At 45.0% G+C, this 15577-nt stretch overlaps 1 protein-coding gene across 2 annotated transcripts in view; it reads left to right on the top strand.

Annotated features, from left to right (window-relative positions):
* The window catches only part of suco (SUN domain containing ossification factor), a 73021-nt gene that overhangs the window by 14019 nt on the left and 43425 nt on the right, over positions 1-15577 (top strand). For both annotated transcript variants that reach the window (XM_079506791.1, XM_079506790.1), the window contains exon 2: positions 14680-14797. In XM_079506791.1, the coding sequence (XP_079362917.1) occupies positions 14680-14797 (118 nt within the window). The remainder of the gene's footprint in view (positions 1-14679; positions 14798-15577) is intronic.

The raw sequence follows: 15577 nt of genomic DNA, 5'->3' as shown, positions 1-15577 counted from the left end.
GTACTGTATGTGTCTTCAGTGTAATGTAGGCCTATTGTATGTAAACAACAACCGGATGTGTTAACTAGGTTTCATTTATATTTCTCTGGTACTTTCTTATAATATAGTTGATTGACAAAGAAAATAACTTTAATAAAATATGAACCCTTAAAATTTATTTTATACAAACAAGGCTTTTAACCTTTTTCTTAAAAAAAGAAAAAGATTTTAGATTTATTTTTTGCTTTTCTGTCTTTATTTCGATATAACGGTGTAGATTGACAGGTAGTAAGTGCTACATAAGTGCTATATAAATGCAGTCCAAGTGGGGGGAGAGTTGGGCAGTGACACGCAGCAAAGGTCCACCGGTCTCAGGGACTCGCTGTCAGGCTGCATCAGCAGCTTATATAATGTGGTAGTAGGTACTATGCTTAACCACCCAGCCATCAGTGCCCCAAGGCCTTTCTAATCTCAGTGAGAGACAGGAAGCGGTAGGTAGGTCATAGGCTCATGTGCCAGTGTGTTTACAATGATGGTAAGTTGATAAATGCTCCGATAAAGACTCAAGAGCATGCCACCCTTTAAATTCTCTTCCACTTTGATGTTAACACCTATAGCAGTGCGCTGCGTGCGGCGCATGATGATAACATCATGCTGAACAAGGCTGTGTCGGCCATTTCAAGAGCACAGCATCGAGTATTCTGTCTGGTTCACTTAAATAACTGGCTTGATTATTATTATCTGTGTGTGAGACTTCTTTATTTCAAATAGTATGTATTACCGGTGTCCTGGCTGTCGAAGGGATGCAACAATGAGGGGGATTATGGAGGATCAGTTAGGCTTTGGAACAGACTCCTTCTCTACATTATTCTCTGCCTCTCATGGGCAGGCAAATACACACATCAGTGCAGCTAGCTTTTTGGCTCTGCCGCCCCTACCCCCCCGCCTCTAGCATGCTGGCGGAATGTTTTTGTCTAACTCACCATCACCGATGTGCTGCCCTACTTTTTCAGGGGCAAGCACAAGCGAGCCTTGGCACATTGCCCTGCCCTACACTCCACCACTGCCAACGTGGATCCTCTCCCTTTAACGGTCCCCCCCCCCCCCCCCCCCCCCCCCTATTTGCATATCGTTCTCTGGCTGTCTTCTCGTCTCTGTTGGGTTGTCTGCTCTTCTAAAGGAAAGCAATGCTCTGGTCCAACCTGGATCCTCTGCCCAATTTTAGGATTTATTCTTAGGACGTGGCTCTGAGAGGGAACAGGCACAGCTGGATTTATTTGGCCTCTGGCTTGGCGTGTGTGCGACTGTGCGTGCAGTGCGTGTGTGTGTATATTTACTCTAGGCACATGATGAGGCTCATCCCAGAAAGGGAAAATTTTCCTTGTGCTTGTGTTTTTATCCGCTGCTGCCATTACCTTTGTAGTGTCTTCAGTTCTAATCCGTGTTTCATCATCACAAGACTCCCACCTGTCTCACAGCAGTATACGTGTGTTTATTGTACTGCCAGAACTCTTCTACATATACCCAGCCAGTACGATGACATCACCCGACCCGGCACTTCTTTGAACTCCTCTGAAACTGTCTGTCCCTCTCCTTCAGTAGTAGGAATATTGGTCAAAACACAGGTAGTCTTTGGTCTAGGACAAAATTGGAATCTGCTTTTGGCCCAAATATTTGGCATCGGTCGGGCCTAAGTAGGAACTAATGAACCTGTTAAAGTGTATCATATGCTAGGCACACCATGATGAGAGCAAACCCACGCTATAGATGGCAGATGGTTCATTTTAATACTCAATTAAAGGACACTAAGGTGTTTAGTGTGCATGGCAGGCAAAAGGTGCTGTGGGGGTGTGGGTGTACTGTGTGGTGCTGCACCAGCCATGTCAGAGAATGTAGGCCAGGCTAATCTTCCCTGTCACAACTCACAGGTAATGACATCTGAGCGCTGCCACGGAAGCATGACATTGTGCTTAAGACCCAGTTGGTACGTGTGGGAGAAGGGGATCTGTAAAGAAATCCTAATTAATCAGGTTAATCCCGTAGTGATGAAAGTCATACGAGACACTCGGGACAGACGAAGAGAGATGAAGGGGATGAGGGACAGAGACAAAGAGACGGAGAAGGGGATGAGGGACAGAGACAAAGAGACGGAGAAGGGGATGAGGGACAGAGACAAAGAGACGGAGAAGGGGTTGAGGGACAGAGACAAAGAGACAGAGAAGGGGATGAGGGACAGAGACAAAGAGACGGAGAAGGGGATGAGGGACAGAGACAAAGAGAGATGAAGAAGGGGATGAGGGACAGAGACAAAGAGACGGAGAAGGGGATGAGGGACAGAGACAAAGAGAGATGAAGAAGGGGATGAGGGACAAAGACGAGTCGGGCTCCAGCAATCATATTCACAGAGTCGGGGACATCCCTAGTATCAATATTATATCCATATCATGATGTTAGACTGGATGTCGTCTGTGATTTGGGATATTTTACTATTGTGATATCGCGTAAGTGTTCTATATAAATACCAGATCGGGAAAAATCGGTATCGGCAGATACTCAAAATCAAAAGATCGGAATGGGACCTGGAGCAAAAAAACTTGATCCCTAGTTGTGAGAGATCACAGATGTTGAGTCACCATCACTTCTGATGTCGTCCGTCGTCCGTCTCTCTTGTCTCTTCCACACATCTTTGACTTGATTTGCTGGAGGACGACAGCATTATTATTCATAAAGGAAACACACACACACACCCACACACACACACACACACACACACACACACACGATAGATACACAAACACTGCGTCATGGCACATGCACCGTCATGGCAGAAGACCCTTGGGCTGGCACAAACCTCTGCGTCACTGCCAGCGCCAGCAGCATCCTGTCAATGAAATGAGATCAGAGGCCATCTCTCTCTGTCATGTCTGCTGATAGTATTTATCTTAAGCCCCTCTCATCCTGTTTTCTCTGCAGCTCTGTCTGGACCATGTGTGAGTCCGGTACCAGTCAGTTGGTACAGTACATTCCTGTTGATACAGTAGCATCATTCCCGGTTCCCTGCTACTGAAAGGCCCTAAAACCAACAGGAAATATCCCGGGGGGGATTGGCTAGGAACTCAAAATGGGTTCGAGTCGGGACAGTGCAAAGAATTGTTTTTGTATGCCTGTTACTGTGCATAATATACTGTCGTCTTGTCTACCTCCTCCAGCTATTGTTGATATTTTAGTGGATACAGGCCAGAGCTCGCATCTGAGTGGGAGCACTACTGAGAAAGACAGAGAAACGGAGAGAGAATCTACTGTACATGTGCTTCTGAAGTGGGACAGGAAGCAGAGCCGGGGTGAGGGAAAGGATGTATGGATCCAGTGAGATGTATGTCCGCTGAGTCATTAGTAAAGCCTCAGGCATTTCGACACTGTCGGGCAGAAACCTCCTATCGCCATAGTATTTGTGTATCATACTACTACAGTGTCACACAAATCGAAAGTAGAAGATCCACAAGCTCTTTTGCCATTTCTGAATTTGAATCCTGAATCCTCCATTAGGCTGGCCTGGTACTGACTTATTTATTAGCAGAACATATACCTCACATGATGCATTCACTTTTTGAGAGGCGCTAGCCCCTCCTATGTCCAGCTTTTAGTGTGCGTGTAAACACCAACTTTGTCCTAACACAAACATTAAATGCCATTGGTATTTGGTAATGAATGGCCAGTTTTGAGTGTTTGTGTAAACACAAACATTAAATGACTAAATGATTGGCCAGAATGAGATGATGTATGATGACGTATGATAAGAGCGGCCCTCACTTCAACGTGGGTGATTTAGTTTTTTTTAATCCGTGTCTATATTGAATTCAGTGTCTCTCTCGACTCTCTACTACTGTACTTAACGTCTATCTGTCCCTCTCGCTGCGGTTGCCTTCACATCCCCCCTCAGCGCGTTGCATAACTTTCAGAAGAACTAGGTCAAGTTTCTACCCCGCAAAATGGCTCCTTTCGTCCCACTCATCCACCACCCCATCACCACCCCATCTTCTTCCTTTTCTTCATCCAAACTCAAAGGAATGTCAACACTCAGCTCTTTAGCCATTCATTCCTGGGTGCACTGCACAGGGGGGTTGGGCATCTGAGTTCATTGCAAAGATGAGGCTTTGTGTTGGATGTATTGTACAGGCAGCGCACCAAGTACAGTGCAAGGCATTTGCATGCTATTATTGCGCACCACTGCTTGATTTAATCACCATTTGAATACTTATCATTTGGACAGGGCTTTGTGACCGACGAGCAGGCTGCAGTTTAGATGTTCGTTCACATGAGTCGTGTGGTGGAAGTTTGTCAAGAGAGCTTTATCTGTCATTGTTATACTATAGAAGCTAGCTCTTGGTGGAGTGTTGATTCTGTGTGACCTATTCTCTTAAGCATGAACAAACACCTACAGTATGTGACTTACTAACTTAAACAACATACACAAACACCTATAGTATGTGACCTATTTATGTCACTTATACAGTTTGATGTTCAAGGCAAAGCTAGCAGTGCAAGTTTCTGTACAAGGCACTGACTGGGGTAATTTGACTTGTTAATGATGAGTTGACTTTCAGTCGGAAAGAAAAAGTGGGTTGCATTAATGGGCATAGATTAGATAGATGGATTGATACCATAAAATGGATTTCTTTCTTTTCCTTAAAGGGGCATTCCACTCATTTTCAACATTTTACCATGTCATTAATATACCTTAGAGCTGTTGTGTATAAATAATAAAAAAGTCCCCCTATTCTGTCTTTCCTAGAACTGGAGGTCTGAAAAAAATCATTAACATGGTGAATCACATCTTGATGATGTCATCAAGATGTGATTCACCATGTTAATGATTTTTTTGTTAATGATTTTTCTAGGAAACACAGAATGGGGGGGGGGGGACTTTTTTATTGTTTCCACACAACACCTCTAAGGTATATTAATGACATGGTAAAATGTTGAAAAGGAGTGGTATTCCTCTTTAAGTCCTGCAGAAGCTGGTCAGGGTGCAGGGTTGCAGCAAAACCTCATCTGTTCCTCATTTTGTTAAATTGGGAGACCTAGGGGCCTCAGCTTGAAAGGAAGGACATCACAGGTAGTCTATAAAACGTTGTTTTCATGTTCATTGCTGACCAGTGCAGATACAGTAGGCAAGAGGTGACCTTGTAGATGTTCCTGATGGCCTTCTTTGTAAACGTATATTATCATGCAGTGATGCAGAAGTTCAGTTGAGAGTGAGACTCGCACCTCCTCCTTTTTAAATCATGTATAATGTAGGTACACTACACAGTTGTACACGACACGTTTCAGTACTGCATTTATGGCTAAAATGCCCAATTTGTGCCTAATGTTGTAATTACAATTATTAATCAAGATTGGTAATGATGACTTTTGTGATCTTATTGTGCCTCTGAGCCTGCTGGATGGGTAGATGGGTTGTACAATGTGTTATCTCTTGTGTAATGGTGAGGAGAGGAGGGCATGGTGACAACTGATCAAATGTATTTGTTTAATTTGTTGTATGTGCAGCCCTAAATATAACTGAAAATGTTATATACAAATAAGCACACTCTCAATCACTACTCAAATATTTATTGGCTGAATCTTATCACATTCTTATCACTTTGTGACACACTAATGGAACTGTTATTTGTGATTACAGCAGGTAATGTTTGATAAGTGAATGGACCTTTCTATGTTGTTTGTATACGTTCTACAACCACTGAACTCAACAACTGAATGATCTAGTATGTATACTACTATATATTCTGACTATAGGTCAAATTAACCATATTACGTATTCAAATAGTCTCTTTTCTCTGCTTCCTACTGGCCGTATAATATATGTGTCAAATCGGGGCATCGGGAATATGAGCCCAATAATAATTGGGAACCTTATGTGAAGCTCTAACCTCTAATGGGGGTGAAGTGTGGTGAGATATTCTGAGATTGAAGGGGAGCCAAGGAGTATGTGTGTCACTGGGTCATTGAAGGAGGCTGGCAGTGGGGATACACTGCCAGCCTCCAGGGATACAGTGAGGCTAATCTGCCAGAGTGAATTTGGGTATTACCACAGCAGGTTAGATTATGACAACACTTGTTATTAAAAAAGGCCATCTGAAATTAACAAAAGTAAAAAAATATATAAAATAGCCAAATAGCCCAAAAAAGCTTTTTGGATCATATATCGTATAAATTAAAACGATCGCAATGTAAGCTAGCTATGTAAAGTAAACTTTTTTTTAGTGGATTGTTTTCGGGTCCTGGGTTTCCGAGTAAAAGCGGCCATGTTGTTCTGGCCCCCCAGAGCTCCTATTTTGAAGGACTTCCGGCACTGATTGTGTTAAAATGTTTTGAAATGAGATTTGTTTGAGAAGTGCTGGTCCTCTGTTTGAACTTCCATTTTCAAAGCCCAGCCCCAAGCTATTCCACGGATCGGCCCATCTTTTCAACCTACATGAGCAGGAATGCAGCCTAACATCCTCCTCCTGATCGTCCCTCTGCCTCATAACATTCACTTTTTACGCGTTTTCCCTCCACAATTTAGTCGCTATGCCAATTATTTCCAACCCACACACATTTCTGTGTGTTGTCACTGAGGAACCCCCACCGAGAGACTCCGTCCTACTCCTCCCGACTTTCTTGTTTTAACTGAAAAAGTAGATTCACCACCATACCTCGTTCTGGTTTGGGCAAGGGTTGCATGCCGTGTTTTAGTAAAATTGGTTAAAGTTATGTCTACTCTATATAACAGTGGTTCTCAACCAGTGGTATTGGAACCACCAGTGGTCCTAGACAGGGTCCCCAGCTAAATGATGGAGAGTTGGTAACCAAATGAACCTTTTATATAGATCACTGTGACTTAATTGATTACTTTACAAGAAGACTACACAATTGGAGAATGTAGAAGAATTGTTATTTTGATCGTTTGCCTGTTATGTCTCCTATGATACCATATCAATACAGCATGGAATTGTGGACAGAATCTTATCCAACGATAACAAAATATTATGGTCCGAGTCGAAAGGCTAAATCTCATCAAATGGTGGTCCGTGGCTCAAATGCTGAATAAATAATGGGCCTTGATATGAAAATGGTTGAAAACCACTGCTGTATACATATATAGTAGGACCATAGGTCCTGTTGGATGTTGGGTATTGGGACTAAATGTGATCAGACGCCAGTGTTTTCTGTTCCCAGGCCAGTTAACTTACCCCTCCTATCCCCCCCCCTCCCCTGACCACCACTACGACCATATATAACCCCCATTCTTCCTAATGCTATATACTGTATGACATTTGAAACGGTACGTAGTTCAAAGCTATGGCTCTAAGTTTAGCCAGTGTCCACGGTTCATATTATGGACCTCGCCCCCACCCTCAAATATCTGTGCGTTGCCTGGGCTCTCGGGTTTCCTTCAGTGGAGCCCTCTCTCACTGTCCGGCCCCTTATGGACAGTGTACATCATAAGGTGTTAAGCATATGGGCACTTGTCCACATTGCAACATCAGCAGGGATGGATACTTGGATCATGTGCTACGGAGATGAGATAGTTAGCACTGATGTGTGCATTGCGCCCGCCACCCGCCGGCCAGCATACCAGGCCGGTGTTGAGGTCATGAAGCTAAAGGCAAACCCAAATGCCAAGGACACTATAAAGGGCTTGTTTTGGCGGAGAACACGCCGGTGACTTGGCCACAACAGTTGTGCAATTAACTGTTGTTTTTTTTAACTTGTCATGATGTGTCACTGTTGAAGTTATCTTGACAGAATTCATGAAGAGACTGCTTGATAACACATATTAGATAGTGTTTTAGACTCACTGTCAAAAAAAAAGCCCAAAATGTTTCAAGTATTCATAAAACTGCTGTCCTAATGTTGATGATTGTCCTCATCACAAGTATAGTAGTGTGTGACTGACTGTGCATCAGCATAGCCAGTGCCCAGTGGGGCCATCATCAGCATGGTGCTGACATGCATGTTCATATGTGAGGCTGCTGTGTTTCAGACAGTGACGTGTGTCCAGTCCAGTGACAGTCAAGGTGAAGTGATCAGGTTTCAGGATCACATGGCGTCTACATCGCAGCCTCTATAGTGGCTCTTACTCCGTCTTTGGAGTTGACAGCCGCTGGCGACAGCTGCTGTTCAGCTGTTGTTACTAACTTGTTGTTTTGGCTTTGTAAACGGGCCTGCAAGTTGCAACTAGTATCAACTATTAATTTGCACATTGATATAATCAACAAATCTCTATATTTACAGAGGAGAAATGCGAAAATTGGCGGCAGTGTATGACCCCTCATTTCAAGATGATTTAAAGGAGTAGTTCACCCAAAAATTACTTATTTTCTATCAATTTGTCACATTTCTAAGCTAATAATTTGATGACTGGCAGAGTCTCCAGCAGGGGACTCAGAGTCTCCATTGAGTCTCCATCTACTAGAGACTCCTCCGGTCATCAAATTATCCCACTACCAGAATCAGAATAGGGTTGACATGGTGTCTGTTTGCTAGGATCGAGCTTACCAGCACTCTACTTGCCACCCAACATGCCCCAGACTACATAAGTACTCTGCCTTGGGTCTAAGCTTATTATCTCACCCTCAATGTCTTCACATAATGTACAGAAGGCATTATTCAGGCACATTACAGCCACCTCTTTTGCCCATTAGGACCACTCTACGCAACTTCATCAAACAGCGAGGCGCATCTATGGTGACGTCATTCTACAGGCCACCGGTTTCTGCACTACACACTTTTTTTTCGTGCCACTTGAGCGAGGACGGTCGAGCTTCTAGTTATTATTAGTAGTAGTAGTACGAAATCTTACCACTTAACTGTATATTTCATCGCATAACAGTGTTTCACAAAGGTAGCTGATTACAACTACAAGCTCACAACATGTTGCATCGCAAGGTCGCAACACATGAGCTAAAGCTAGTAGATCTGCTATTTTTGAACAATTCTTTTAAATGTTACTTAATTGTTTTGCCTGTAATGACTAAATGACATGCCCAAAAAGCCTTTCCCTTGAACCCTCTGTTCAAGGGAAAGCTTATTTTGTCTATTTGTCTTGTGGGGTTTTAATCGTGCGCTGTTTGCTGTAGCCTACCTAGTCGGTATCTAAATGTTCAGTGGGGCCAAAGGCACATTTCAACATGTGGTAGTTAAAGTAAAGTTTACATTCCACAACTAATTGAGAGCGATTCAAGAAGTGGGTAATCTATTTCTATACCAGCTCTGAATAAGAAACTTGTTTGAAAGTATCCTGACTTGGCCTCACTTGGTAAGAGCTGGTGAGAACAGGCCCACTGTACTCTGTGTGTGTGTGTGTACTTTGTGTGTGTTAAAGAGACCTTTCTGTTCCAAGATGGATCTTTTCTGTTTAACTCAATCTGCCAGTGACAGTGTAGTAGCGGCCTTCAGTCTCGAGAGACCATGGCACAACACTTACTTAACCCATTCAGACCTGAGGCTGATTCTACGAATGCCTTCTAAATAAGTAGTTCTCACACTTTCAAGATTATTATTATTTTTTTAAATAAACAGCCGATGTACAGCACACGGCATGAAGTGACTGCGATTTGTCTTATTTCTTATTTCCCCTTTTAAGTGCTCATTTTCAGCAACGCCCTGCACATAGAAACGCACAGACAGACACACACATTAAAACCTGGGAGCTGACCAGTACAACCTCAGTCTTATACTGTTGGTCACTAAGCAGCTCCACTGGAGCAGTTGGGGGTTCAGTGCCTTGCTCAAGGGCACTTCAGCGGTATTGGGTGAGTGATGACCAATCACTTCCCGACCCAGATTTTTCCTGCCCGTCCGGGGAATCGAACCGGCAAACTTTCGGCAACAAGGGCGCTCCTCTAACCCTTAGGCCACCGCTGCCCCTGAAAATATTTGAACTTTTGATTTTCACCTGACATACTCAAATTGGGGATTAGGGATGGCAGGTTGAAAGTGCCTAAAGCTATCTACTGAGGCATGACTGGGCTAAAGGTTGAGCAACAGTATGTTAAAGTGCAGTGAGTAAGCAAACATGCTGGGTGTCACTGTCAAGGCAATTTGGGCGAGTTCAGACAAAACCTTACATCTATTTCCCCTACCACGCACACACACACACACACGCACACGCGCACAGTCACACACACACAGACCCCCTTTCCATTCTCCACATCATTCTACCTTTACCCCCAACGATAAGATAAACACAGAACCTGTTATGCCCTCCTCCCTCTTGTGTCACTATTTCAATCTGTTCTGTTTCCTTATCTGCCTCTCTGATGCCCCTCCCTCCTCTCCTGTCCTTGTCTCCTCTCCTGTCCTTGTCTCCTCTCCCCTTTGCTCCATTTCTCCATCTCTCGCTCTCTCTCTTTCTCTCTCTCTCTCTCTCTCTCTCTCTCGCACTCTCGCTCTCTCTCTCTCTCTCTCCCCCCTCTGTCTTAATGAACTCGTTTTTGCATTACTGTATGTAGGTGAAGGTTACACTGTAGAGTTTTCAAATTCAGGTCTCACAATGTCTGTGAATGTATTCCAACTCGGAGTGCATTAGACATGGGCTTTCTTCTCTTATTTGTACATGTTTCCTCTTCTGGACTTAAAGCTATGTAACTTTAAACTATGTAGTATCTATGTTAAACTATGCAACTTTTTAATGAATACAATGTTTTAAGGTAGAGTATGCTAATACAATATAACTTGTACGTACAATTGGGATGGTTGTATTTGGTCTCCCTGCTCTTCTATTGAGACATTTAGATTGGGTCAAAGGTCATGTCTCACCTAGACACAAGATCTGACAGCAATTTTGACCTGAAGGTCAAGATTCAATTTATCCCCTGAGCAAGCTCTATTAAGTTCAATGGTAAAAACTTGTGCAGGCAACCGGGTTCAAATCCGGGGTAGAAGTCAGTGGAAGGTTACATATTGCAGCAGCTTTAAGCGGACACCTTAGTTAATTTGCTATTACTACTGTATGTATGTCACTAGAATTTCGCCGCCCTTCGGGCGGCTCATCCTAGTTCCGTTGCAGCGCAATGGGAAGAAGGAAATTGCGAGATTTGACAGACTCCACTTCATGTTTCAGCTGTGTTTTTAAACCCAGTATTGTGCCCTTCACATGTATTAACAGATGGGTATTATTATTATTTGTTGTATTTTATTTTCACATCAAAGCAAATTAAATTAATTTAAAATAAGCACACATGAAACTGCTTTTTACTGTTTTGGTTTACTTACAATAAGTTAGTGTTTTTGGAAACCAAAAGATGTTGAGAATGGAGCAGAACAGTATGTTTTTGTGGGGACCTTGACTGCATTATAGTAGGCCTACAATATTTTGGATTGCAGTGACCCCACATTGTTTCTTCGGGAACAATATTTGTAGTTACAATGAGGGCTACATGAGCCGAAGGGAGAGAAACACGTCGCCTCTCTCCAGTCCGTGCGTATGTTGCTGCTGGTGGCTGAATAACAACGGATCGCAGCGGTGACTGACATAAACGCACAGTTACAAATCAGAGGCACTTCAATAAGAAAACGCAACTAATAACGCTGGTGTGTGTTAATCTGCCCGATGCTGACGTTAGTATATAATGTTTAGATTGTTTTCCTCTTGTACATGCGTTTGTGGGCACAGTGGCAGGGGGTGAAAAGGCGATTTGTCCCATGGTGTGCACTGCAAAACATGCTGAAATCAAACCCCCCACACACACACACACACACACACACACACAGTCAGTCAGTCAGTCACAAATCCTCCACAGTGTGATTACGTGTCTGCAGTGACACTGATGCGAGGTTACAATGAGTCCGTGGTGTGGTGAGACTGGGAAAGGAATACATCGCGGAAGAGCTTGGCATCCGACTGCGCGCGTTGTGTCGATGAGATGGGCGCGTTGGGAAATACCGCGGCGAAGCACACTCGCCTATTAGTTTGCATTGCATTTGCACAGTGCGCTCAGTGCGATATTTGGCCGTTGTGTGTGTGGCTGGCTGCGTGGGGCTCGCCATGTGAGGGGGCTAGCCAATAAGGGGCCTGTGTTGCATGTGGAGAATTGTGTAGGTGAGTGTGTGTGGTGTAGCCGAAGGGGGTGCTGAGAACATGAGGGGGATGTAGCACAGCAATCGGTGACCCCTACATTAAGCTGTGTTGCTCCCATCATGCAGTGCAAATGCGTGTTGTAGCAACCGTAGCCAATGGGAAAACAGGATGCAGTGTTGCCAGGTCCGCGAATTGTAAGCGAGTTGTAAGTAGCGTGTTGAATGGCATTTTTTCTGGGCTAGTTTTCATAGACCTGGCAACAAATTAGGCGGGGGTGTCGGTGCTTGTTGCGTGTTTGTGTTTATTATTGATATTGATGTTGTTTGTGAGTGTGGACGGGAGGCGGCTTTAGTGGCAGTGCAATGACAGTGTTTACGCGGGTGTTGTTGAATGTGGTCGTGCGGCGCGACATGAGGAGATAGCCGTGGATCGACGCGGAGGGTAAGGCTGTGTCGTGTTAGTGTGTTGTTGCAGTGTGTGTTGCAGCGTGTTGCAGTGTGTCAGTGACGTAGTAGCTGGTGCCTTTTGTTCCTGTGCGTGCGCTTGGGCACATGTTTTCAAATGTATAATAGATGACAGGATGGTGGCTGTTTTTTTTGGTTTTTGGTTTTTCTCCAAGACGCTTATGCACTTCTAAATTTGAACAGAAGGAAAAAGAGAGAGAGATAGATATGGTCAAGGACAAATATCTGTGTTTACAAAGCCTGTTGGAACATTGTTACAGTAGCCCCGATTGTCTGAGTGACAGATATAATGTTGCTTGTACTCCTCCTCTCCTTGTTCTCCTCTCCTCCTCGCATATGGGACATTGATGGATGTCTGGTAAACCTGCAGGTCCTGCACTGATGTTTTCTACACATGATGTTATACTGAACTAGAGATCAAAGAGAACTTTGTTCTCATCTAGAACAAAGTCCCTAGTAGTCTTTCTACCTGTCTACAGTGCATAATATTGCACTGTAGACACTACTAGACAGGCATAAGCATTCACGCACGCGACCATGGAAATGGTCACGGGTTTGCGGAAGGATGCACTGTGATTGGCCAGTTGCCACTTTGAGTGGCAGTCGGGGGAAAAAACGCTCTCGCCAGAACATTTACTATTCTCTGCCTGTTGAGTCGGCCAAGCGAACTTTGCAACGTTCGACGCGGTCACTTTGCCCCCTCTGTGGTGTCTCTCGCGGTCACTTTGCCCCCTCTGTGGTGTCTCTCGTGGGTCACTTTGCCCCCTCTGTGGTGTCTCTCGTGGTCACTTTGCCCCCTCTGTGGTGTCTCTCGCGGTCACTTTGCCCCCTCTGTGGTGTCTCTCGCGGTCACTTTGCCCCCTCTGTGGTGTCTCTCGCGGTCACTTTGCCCCCTCTGTGGTGTCTCTCGCGGTCACTTTGCCCCCTCTGTGGTGTCTCTCGCGGTCACTTTGCCCCCTCTGTGGTGTCTCTCGCGGTCACTTTGCCCCCTCTGTGGTGTCTCTCGCGGTCACTTTGCCCCCTCTGTGGTGTCTCTCGCGGTCACTTTGCCCCCTCTGTGGTGTCTCTCGTGGGTCACTTTGCCCCCTCTGTGGTGTCTCTCGTGGTGACTTTGCCCCCTCTGTGGTGTCTCTCGCGGTCACTTTGCCCCCTCTGTGGTGTCTCTCGCGGTCACTTTGCCCCCTCTGTGGTGTCTCTCGCGGTCACTTTGCCCCCTCTGTGGTGTCTCTCGCGGTCACTTTGCCCCCTCTGTGGTGTCTCTCGCGGTCACTTTGCCCCCTCTGTGGTGTCTCTCGCGGTCACTTTGCCCCCTCTGTGGTGTCTCTCGCGGTCACTTTGCCCCCTCTGTGGTGTCTCTCGCGGTCACTTTGCCCCCTCTGTGGTGTCTCTCGCGGTCACTTTGCCCCCTCTGTGGTGTCTCTCGCGGTCACTTTGCCTCCTCTGTGGTGTCTCTCATGGCTCAAGTTCGCTTGAGACGGCAACAAGCTCAACGGGTCGCTTCATGCCACGTTGTGAGCTTATATATTCTGCTTATTTTCACTACTTCTTAATGTTTTTATTTATGGAAGTTGTTAGTTAGTTAGTTACGATTTACGAAATACTTTTGTATTTCGTAAATACAAAAGTTGTGATTTATTTTTTTTGAAAAAAGGGCCAATGTCTGTGTGCAAAATGCAGATCAACTGGGCAAGCCAGTGAGGAGCAGTGGGCTATAGGACAGACAGACCTTTGCTTAATTTAAGTATGATATAGATATATAGATATATCTATATAATATATTTAAAATAGGGGATATTTACTAGCAACTCATAAAAATGTGTCGGCGCCCCGGTTTCTACTTATTGTTGAAGTATAGGCACACAAACGAGCATGATGGAGAGTGGCTTTCACAATGTGGTCTTGTTTGCCACACGACCACATCTATCAACGTCCTTTTAACTCTCCCTCTGCCTGCACCTGCCAGCTGGGATGTTATTCACCTTAACGCACTCCCTCTCGTGCTTTGTTAACGATTTTCACACTCTGAGATTAATTATCACTGTGGGAATTCTGCCATGTCCGCCTCCTGCACACTCCTGTTGCATATCAGCTTCAGTTGTGCTTTCATTAACTGTGTGTGTGTGTGTGCCGTGCTAACGTTCTGTACCCCCTTCTGTGTGTGTTCTTCAGGTACCCCAGTCAACATGTGCATTGTTCAGAGCAGATCTCCACTGGTCCAGGTCAGTCGGCTGGGGACGTTGACCCACTTGACCAACACCAGGAGCAGGACTCCACGCCGCAGCACAAGGTGTGTGTGTGTGTGTGTGTGTGTGTGGGGGGGGGGGGGTTGGGGGGGGTCCACGTGTTTATTTGTGTGGCCGGCAGGAGGTCTCCATCAGATTTCCACAGAACAATGTCTTTCTTTGTTGTGCTGTGTGTGGTGTACACTTACAAATACAAACACCTGCATTCACACTGTATTGTTTATTTATAGTACATGTGTGTGGGTGGGTGGAACATTGTTTTCCTTCTTCTGTGAATGAATGAATGAAATATTTATTTTCGTGTCATGCCACTTTGGCCCATCCCATATGGGATTATATGACACATTTCTGTGTATAAGTGTAATTAATATTATGTTACGTAATAATAATGTCATACCAGGAGCCCTTAGGTATTTTTTGTTAATATCGGTCAACACCAGCGTTCATTTATGAAGAAAATCACACCCGTGTGAAGTAAGTGGTGCAACTCCGTGTGGGGGTCCCGTGGGGGGGTTCCAGACCCACAGGAACGCACCCAGGGTGCCCCGTGGTGGGGTTCCAGACCCACAGGAACGCACCCAGGGTGCCGGCCTGATTCCGGCGAGCCGCCCCGCGTCGGTTGAGAAATGACAGAGTTACAACCATGCTGTTCTCGTGCTCACACATACCCAGACAGCCAGGCAGGGACCCACACACACACTCACTTAACACTTAGACCGCTATCATTTATTGAAAAATTAGGATCTAATTCACGCCAGCATTTTCTTAATTTGAGCTCTTATTTTGAAAAGCTGCCATTTCCGGTCCACAACCGGTAGTCCTAA

This window comes from Electrona antarctica (genome assembly GCF_951216825.1).
Source record: "Electrona antarctica genome assembly, chromosome: 7".
NCBI lineage: Eukaryota > Metazoa > Chordata > Actinopteri > Myctophiformes > Myctophidae > Electrona > Electrona antarctica.
This window is presented reverse-complemented; position numbering and strand designations above follow the sequence as displayed.